The 9,512-nt window shown below is 45.7% G+C and overlaps 1 protein-coding gene across 2 annotated transcripts in view; it reads left to right on the forward strand.

Moving 5' to 3' along the window:
* Positions 1-9,304, forward strand: part of LOC140723727 (uncharacterized) — a 70,662-nt gene extending 61,358 nt beyond the window's left edge. For both annotated transcript variants that reach the window (XM_073038277.1, XM_073038276.1), the window contains exons 5-8: positions 1,835-1,956; positions 2,659-2,807; positions 4,973-5,005; positions 8,481-9,304. In XM_073038277.1, the coding sequence (XP_072894378.1) occupies positions 1,835-1,956; positions 2,659-2,807; positions 4,973-5,005; positions 8,481-8,532 (356 nt within the window). In that variant the 3' untranslated portion in view covers positions 8,533-9,304. The remainder of the gene's footprint in view (positions 1-1,834; positions 1,957-2,658; positions 2,808-4,972; positions 5,006-8,480) is intronic.
* Positions 9,305-9,512: the final 208 nt, after the last annotated feature.

The following is a 9,512-nucleotide window of genomic DNA, read 5'->3' on the forward strand; positions in this document are numbered from 1 at the left end:
CAGCAGTATGTGATGTATCAGAGGACTGGAGTATAGGTCATGTTGTTGCTGTAATCATGAAGCAGGAAACTATCGGGCGGTCAGCCGGGTACTAATAGTGGCAAAATTAGTTGAAGGTATTCTAATCAAATGGATACATAAGTATCTGTTTTTACATGGATGAAGATTAATCAGCTTAGCTCCTGCCTATACATTATTGAGGCCGTTGCCACTGAAGTTGATGAAAGCAAGGCTATGGACATTGTATACATGGATTTCAGTATTCCAGTTGAGGAGTGCCCCCATGGACGTTTGGTCAAGAAGTTTCGATGCATTCAAGATTAGGTAGTAATTTGAATTAGACACTGGCTTTGCGGAGAAGCGAAGTACATTGTTGCCTCTCTGGCTGGAGACCTGTGACTAGTAGAGAGCCGTAGGGATTGATGCCGTGTCCGTTGTTGTTTGCCATCTATCTAAGGGATCTGAATGATAATGTGGTTAGCTCGATTAGTAAAATTCAGGGACCACACTAAGATCGGGAATGTAGTAGACAGTGAGGAATACTGTCATGGCCTGCAGCGGAATTTGGGCTAGCTATAAATTGTGCTTAAAACGGCAGATGGACCTTAATTCAGTCAGTGCGAGGTTTGTAACTTCGGTCGGACCAGCCACGGTAGATCTTAAACAGTGAAAGACAGGGCACTGAGGAGTGCGGCAGAGCAAAGGGATCTGGGAATACAGGTCCATAATTGACTGAAAATAGCATCACAGGTTGATCAGGTCGTAATAAAAGATGTTTGTAGATTAGTCTTAACTAAAAGTATTGAGTAAAGGAGATGCGAAGTTATGTTTAAGTTGTCAAAACTGAGAAATAAACAAGTTTGCAAGAGAATAGAAGAATTTTTATAGGGAATTCCTGGGTCTTAAGGACCTTAGCTATCAGGGAATATTGAATTGGTTAGGGCTTTAATTTCTGGAATACAGAATATTTAGAGGAAATTTCACAGATGTTTATTAATTATGATGGGTATAGATAGGTTGCACCATTCAGGCGTATTCCAGTGAGGCTAGGTGGGAATACAAGCAGAGGTTAAGAGTGAAAGATGAAAAGTTTGAGGGGATCCGTCTTAACTCAAAAGTTATGGCAACGTTTAAAGACCTGGCAGCAAATATTGGTGCATGCGAGCTCGTCTTCAAAGTTTAAGCAAAGTTTGGATACTAACATAGATGGGGGGAGTATGAAGGGTTAGGATCCCAGTGGTGATCGAAGGAATCAGGCACTTTAACTCGTTCAGCACGGAGCAGATATGCCGAATAGCCTGTTTCTGTGCTGTTCTCTTCTATAACTCGATGACTCCATGACTCAGAATGAACTGGATGAGGCAGTGTAAATTGGAATATTAAGCTTGCAGATGACAAGAAGCTTTGCTAACTTGGAGATAATGTGGAGTATTGCTGTAGGCTGCAGCACGACAGAGACAGGATGTGACGGTAGGCTAATAAAGAGTAGGTGTTGTTCAGGCCCGACAACAGTGAAGTTAGATTGCAGAAGGAAATTTGGGATCCGCACCACAGACCCATTAAACCTGCAGCAGAAATTGACATGGTTATTGAGAAGGCGTGTGGTATGTTGCCCAGGGTGGTGGCAGAGGCAGACACAATGGATCACTTAGGAAACTCCCTGATAAGCATATGAAGGTCTGTGTGGCAGTGAAGATTCAGATTGATCTTAAAATAGCTTGTAATGTAGTCACAACACCGCAGAACGTAGGGTTTGTATTGAAACTAACGCTCTAGTATAATAGTGTTCCCAAAGACATGTATTAACGATTATAATATTCTACAACACTTTTAGGGATGGAGATCCAATTAGCTGGACAAGTTCTCGTTTCATTCACCGGGCATGGAGAGCCTGCAGTCTACTTCATGCTTCCCCAAGAGCTCTGGGACAATCCTCCAACAGCAACCAACCCACGAGTGAGTACCAGATGAAAGCAGACAATACGTTGTATTGTTTCTGACCCCCATCCCCCTGAATCTCTAGAGAGGCAGGTGTTCAGGAAGGAGTCCTGCAGAATCGTCTGAATGTAACTTCTTTATCAGCATCTGAAATCAGACACAAGTACTTGACCAGGAGGAAAAACTGGAGTTGGTTCAGGTGTTTGAGATTAAGTCCCAGAGATTTGTCAGCACTGAATAATGTCAATGTTTTCCAGGAGGGTGTGGAATTCGGCACCTCAAGACGCTTTTGCTGTCCAATATGAAGGAAGAGTTTGGGGTTACTTAAATGCACACGGTGCAAAAGGGCGAACATAGCATGATTAGCTTAACGGGAAATCATGCCTGACAAATATGCAGGTATTCTTTGAGGAAACGACAGGCCGGTCTGAAAAAAGGCGAGGAAGTGTGATAAATCAGTGTATCTGAATCTGAACCTGAGGTTGATGCAGTGAGTCATGGTGGGTGCGTTTCTAACCGATTGTTTCTGTTCCGGGATACTGAAGGGAGAGGAGGTGTAGGGGGAAGTATCGCGGGTCCGGAATCTGGGCGGCGAGTGGAACTGCAAAGTGATCTCAGATATGACTTGATAACTGATTGAATGGAAGAACAGAGTGGAAAGCGGGGGGCTGGTGAATCGGAATTTCCCTGTTGCCATATTACGCTGTTTGCATCTCTCAGGTGTTCATCACTCGTTTACCAATGATGGATGTGTTCGCCAGGAATATCCATCTGTTTCACTTTTCCGACGGAGCTGATTTCAACCGCACGCTCACTGCGCAGAATGTCCCTGTCAACAATTCCAACTTCTTCGTGCATTCCTGCTTGAGGTAGGTCATACAGCGACACGTTTATTTAGGATTTTTCTACGATCAGTGGCCAACGGGCTTTTCTAGAATGTACTGGGGCCGCTCGCAAGATTTCGCCATGTTTCTGGAGCTAACATATCATTTGCACAGCTTCCTCATCAGAACCCACAGTTTCCCAATATCCAATGACAGCAGCATGCCTCCACACGGGACAACCCCACTCCCGTGGTGTGAGGAACACTTACTCCGAGGGTGAATCCATTACTCTCAACACGTCACCAATAGCAAATATCTTAACCCCATGCAGATACAGCACTGGAAAGTGAAACACGAGATTTCACCCAGGTTAACCAACAACCACTCTTCCCTCTCCCAATCCCTCTCCCGGGCAAAAGATCTGAATTTCATTGCTGGTGCTCCGAGACAACGGAGAGCATAAAGCAGAGCCACCATGTAGTGTCCCGTTTTGGATGCCCAGACACAGTTAGACAGCATCTTTGTCCCACCTTCCTGCAAAGTCACTTCATGCACTGTCAGCATCAGACCATTATCACTGTCCCATCTAAAGACAACACCTCGCATGAAGGCACCGTGAATCCCCGTGTTGTGCGAGGCGGCATTGTGTACGTCCTGCTGAGCGAGCAGTGAACCACGTCTCCGGGTTCACGTCGCTGCACACGACTGAGGCTTCTTCAGATTCTGGCGCCAAAAAAACAATTAGCGGCCAAAGGCTCGGAATTAGCGAGTAAGTGCATGAGGAAGATTGTCTCTGTGAGCGAGGCGATAAGTAAATCAGAGGCAATGTATCATTAGGGTGCTCACGCTGACAGAGGGGTGGAAACTCTCCCGTGGTGAACCCCACCTCCTCACGCTGCTCTTTCAAAGGGAAGGGACCGTTTGAACGACTGTCCTCGACTCTAAAAGTGAATGGCTGAATGCTGTTCGATAACAGAGCCCTGCAATACATTCTTAAGCTTTTCAAATTTTCCGGACAGATTTCCCAGTTAAGATCTCCCCTGTACAAAACACTGCTGGCCTGAGACTGTTTTATCACAAGATACTCCAAAGTTTCACCCTCAATAATGACTCAAAAATCTCATCTGCAGGTAGCGGTACATGGACGATTTATAATTAGTTTTCGATAAGATAATGAGATGTGGGAGAAGTATTGAACGATTCGGCCCATCGAGACTCTCCACCATGTTATCTTGCCTCATTTGTTATCCCGCTCGCCTCATTTCTCCTGTTTTAATCTCTGTACTTTGTTACTTTTACGAATCAAAAGCCGATCAAACTCCACCTTAAATAAAATCACAAACATGGCCTCCAAATCCATGGCAATGAATTCTTCAAATTCAGCATCTTCTGATCCTTATGTTCTGTGCTGTACTACAGCATGTTCTATTAAGGTGGGGGGTTATATGGGAGGCAGGGTTTAAGAGTCGACAACAACATTGTGGCCGAAGGGCCTGCACTGTTCTGTACTATTCTATGTTCTGTGTTCTAGAGAAAGGAATTCTTCATCCTCTCTTAGGCTACGCACTCTGCTCCAATCCCCAATCCCCCATAGGAAACGTCCTCTCTCCAGCTACTCTAACCAGGCCGTTCAATGGTCCATGGTTTTCCAGCTCATTCTTCAAAACTACATCTATCGTTGAGCTGAGAGTCTCTCGCTAACTTTATACCTTCATCTTATCCTTGAAACAGTCTGTAGCTTTAGGTAAAAGAGTGTAAATGGATGTGGAATGTTCTGTGTGCGAGCGGGGCGGTAAATGAACCAGAGCCGCTGCAGTATTGGTTGGGTGTCCGTCCCTACGGAATGGTGGGAACGCTCTGGCGCTGTCAGATAGAAGGTTCGCTTATCACACTGCTCCTCCGAGGGAGGAAATGGTGCGAAAGGCTACACTGTGTGTCCCGAGAGAGAAGCTCGGTCAGTGTTCCAGAGAACTCTCCGGTTCAGGCATCAATAGAGGGGAGGAATTTGGTGGGATTGTTGAACTTGATGTTGACTTCTAAGCGGTCAGTGTGCCAAGAGGGACGGTGGGCTGGTATCCCGGCGCTGCCGCTGAGCATCTTTGGAAGGGTTCAGGCGTCGGGTGGCAGTGATAAGGGAAGAGCTGGTCACAGTTAACTGGTTGATGTGCGGTCTCTAATTCTTTATTTGTTTTTTCCACAACCACGATTAGGGAGTCAGTGGCGTTCCATCGTTTGTCACAAGGGTAAGTGCAGGGGAATGTTGTGACTGTAATCGGGTCAGTTAATGAATCAGAGACGCTGCGGTATCAGGTGGGTGCTCATGCTGACGGTCGGTCAGGAACAGAAAATATACAACACTAGACCTCTATGTTCGCCCTTTATCCTTGATTGTTGCCGACTCAAGACCTTCATTCCTACAGAGCCGTCTTTTTCTTTCTATTATCCATGTGTCTAAGTGTTTCTTAATTGTACCTGATAGATATGTCTCTTACCGGACTCCTGACACCGCGTTCCACACACCCACCATTATGTGTAAATACATACTCCAGGCAGCCCCTATACCTCCGTCTAAATACTTTAAAATTATATCTCTTGGTAGTTATTTCCACACTGGGAAAAATGTCTTTGGCCATCCACATGACCTATGCCGTTTATCTTGTACAACCCTATGCAGTCGCCTTTCACCCACTTCGCTCTAAAAGGAAAAGCCATAGCTCGCTAAACCTATCCTCATATGAATATCCCTCTAGTCTAGGCAGCATACTGGTAAATCTCAGTTTTTCAGCTTCGAAAGCTGTTACGTACTTCCTGTAATGAGGCGACCGGAATTGAGCGCAATATCCCAAGTTTAAATGAGCGGCAACATTACTCGCGGCTTTGAACTCAACCCCTCGACGATTGAGGCTAACATCTCATACAGTTTCATAACAACCTGTTCAACTTGCGTGTCAACTTTGATGAGTCTATGAGCGTGAAACTAAAGATGACACTGTTCTTGCACACTGATAATGAACCTGTCATGAACCCTGCATCTTGCATTCAAATTCGACTTTGCAAAGTGTATCACTTCACACTTTTCCACATTGAGTTCAGAGTTGCCAATTCTCAGCCCAACTTTGCATTCCTCATTGCCCTGTTATAACCTACAACACAATCCACACTATCCCGAAATGTCATCTGGAAATGGAACAGCCTAATCACCCGCTTCCCGAACAGACTTCTGCGGAACACCACTGGTCACCGACCTCCAAGCGAAATACCCTCCTCCTGTTACCACACTCTGTTTTCTGTGGGTAAGCTAGTTCTATCTACAGTAGCCACGTTTGTCTGCCACCCATAGCTGAAGAAAGTTTTCCTAAAATCTCCATTAGTGTGCTTTGTCTAATAATTAAGAATTTGATTCCGTTCCTGAGACATGTCCTGCCCCTCTCACAGCCATGATCAGACTATCGTTATTCAACTGACCAGAAATACTGTCGAAATATATCCTCCAACAATTTGACCGCACGTACGTTGGGCCTACTTGTCTGTAATTCCCAGCGTTTTCCCTGTTTCTTTCCTTGGTCAAAGGAATAACAGCTGGCAACGTCCAATCCTGTGATACTATTGCAATAGCCAGATGACACAGAAAGGTCATTACCAAAGGCGCAGCAGTATCTTCCGTCCCTTCCTGTAGAAAACTGGGATACATCCCCTCCGGCAATAGGAATTTATGTAGCCTAAAATTTCTCGAAATTTCAGCTCATCCTTTTTCTAAACATCGATATGTTCAAGCATATCAGCCTCTTCTACATCATACTCACATTCGAAAAATTCCCTCTCAATTGTGAACACTGAAAGAAAATATACATTAAGGACCTTCACTATCTGGGCTGACCTCAGGCGCATACTTCCTCTGTTATTCCTGCTCGGCCTTATGCAGTCATCCGTCTGATCTTCACATAATTGTAAATGGCCTTTGGGTTTCTAAGCTCCTGCCTGGCTAACGTAGTTTAATGGAAACCTCTCTGATCCCTGCTTCCTAAATCTTAAGTCTGCTTCTTCCTCTCTCTGGACTATCTCTTATCAACCATGACTCCTTTACTCTACCATCGCCGACCCTGTCTCAATGGGACAAAGCTATCCAGAAGAACATGCTAGGTCTTCCTTAAAAAAAAAATCCACAGTTCAGTTGTGCATTACCCTGTGTATATCTCTTCCCAATTTAAGTTTCCAACTTCCTGACTAATAGCATCGTAATTCGCTCTCCCACCAATCAACTGATTTATAATAACGTCTCTTCCTATCCTCATTCAATGCCAGGATAAAGAATAGGAGTTGTGGTCACTGTCTGTGATAGGAGGTCTGGCAGTATCGCATCGGGAAATATGGCAGGTGACCTGGTTCACTGGTCTAATATGGCGTTTCCTTCAGATGTACTGCCACTAATGAGTTGAAACCAGTTATGTGTTCCTCGAACAGATTCTGCCAATCTAAACCTTTTTCTCTAAGGAGATTCCAGTCAATATAAGGGAAGTTAATGTCACAATAATAAACGTCTTTATGCTTACATATTTCCAAAATCAATCTCCTGAATTGTTCCTCGGTCGTTATTTGGCTATTTAACTGGTCCGTCTACTTCATTCTTCCAATAGCATATCTACTCTTCCGGATTCTGCCTCCATTCACATTGACTCACTGAATGATCCGATCACGACTCCTCCATTTGTGCTGCTGTGAGATTATCCGACTCTTGCCATTTGCCCCAGTTCCGTTTGAAACATAGAAGCACTGGAACATCCAGAAGCGATTCCTGCCCTTGTAACAACAAAGCCTCAGTTATGGCCATAACTCCATAGTTCCATGTACTGAGCTGCTCTCGAAATACAGCTCCCTTGTTCCCACACTTCTCGCATTAAAATAGGCGCAGTACAATCCAAACTACTGTCTGTAGGTTCACCGCCTCTCCTTCCTCACAATGTCCCAATACACCACCGTTTTTTTCCTCTGACATATCCCATTCCCCTCCCAAATTATGTTTCCGTTCCCCGCCACCTCTATCAAACCTGTCTGCAAGATTTCCCTCCAGTTCATGAGGCGAAGTAGTTACCGAAGCGGGTTTTGGGATACAGGATCCACCTCTATTTGGAAAGGTTGGAGTGATTAGGCATAGTCAGGGTGTCTTTGCAGAAGGAAAATCACGTTCCATAAATTTGATCAGGTGTTTTGAACAGGGAAACAAGAGGTCTGACACGGTCCCAAATTGTAAGAAAGCTGAAAGGTGACATACAATGGATCCCTCTGGATAAATGTAGGTGGATCGGTGGGATTGGAGACACAGACAGGGAGATGGTGAAGATGTCTGACCCGTTGCCCTGCAGCTGTAAAATCATTGGCACCCAGAGTTGGGAGGTCACCTGACAACTGTTCATCATGTTGTTTACACTCCACCTGCAGGGTTGTGTACACCTGTGGTCACTACAATATTGAAGGGATGTGATTTTGCTTGTGAGGGTGGAAACAAGGAACCCCATGGGCGTAGGAAGTCAGACTACAGACACGGGAGTTTCTAGCTTAGAACATTCTAGCAATAAGACACCCGTGGCTTCTGTGACGCCGCTGTCTTTTTTTTCTTTGGAGGGGGACCGGTTTAATGATGAAGAGAACAATACTTTCAGTAAAGGGACTGCTCTTCCACACTCAGGAACATTCCCCTCAACTCTCTGTTATATCTTTCAGTCAGGAGATATGGTTCGTTGCCACCGGCGGATTCGACTGCCCGGCCCCGTGAGGCCAACGAGGACGCTTTTGATCCTCCGCTTGCTTCCTGTTAAACGCCGCTTTCTACATGCTCTCCACTGTTAATTCACTCCCAACACCGGCACTCAGTAATCTCAGCACTGGCCTGTTCACCCGTGGGGTAATGCCAGACATCGAATACCCGTGACCAACCCGTGTGGGATCACCACCTACTCCCACAGGGGCCGCAGAGTGGCTGTATTCGGAGCCCAGTTCTGGGACGTTGGCAACTGTGGTCCTTCGGCTGACACAGGGCTATCTGACCATTGTAATGCGATGTGGCCCAGAAATGATATTACTTTGTCGGCCTGTTTCGATTTGTCACGATTACCAGACAGATTGGACGTTTCCTAGTATCTCTTTCATTCCCGGCGTAACAGTACGATAGTGAACACGTCCAAAACCGCGAGGAATCCCAGACTGACGTTTGAGGTTCGAGTGGATGTCTGTGTCTTCTCTGCGAGTGCACGGCGGAAAGTCAAGAGACACGGGCCACTTCTATCGGACCGCACAGGTTTTCGGCACCAGAGCTGTGTAAATACTGGGTAGAACAGCCGGCGGATGTTTGATATGATCCACTTCCTGTGTTGATGTAACTGTAAACACTCTCGTGTACTTTAATGGTAGCAGGGGTTCTAATATTTCTTTTTCAACGGCCTGTGGCAGCTCCTTCTCGGAGCTCACTACTGACCACACTGCCTTTCTGACATCTGTCCCGCGGTGGTATAACCATTTCCCAAATTAACTGCATGAATCAATAAAGCCAGCGCTGTTTGCATTAACTTGGTCTGCATCTCTTGTCAAACGCTCGCTGGTGTCAAATCCGACTGTTCATTGGGAAGGTACATTCAGCCCCACCGGGAATAACCAGCTCCTAGGGCAGTGAAAACAGCATGCTGACACACCCACACTAACAGCTCACCCCTCTTCCCTTCCAACACTGAGCCACTCTGTGGAAAACTGTCAGCTGAT

The sequence above is a fragment of the Hemitrygon akajei genome, unplaced genomic scaffold (genome assembly GCF_048418815.1).
Source record: "Hemitrygon akajei unplaced genomic scaffold, sHemAka1.3 Scf000130, whole genome shotgun sequence".
Lineage (NCBI taxonomy): Eukaryota > Metazoa > Chordata > Chondrichthyes > Myliobatiformes > Dasyatidae > Hemitrygon > Hemitrygon akajei.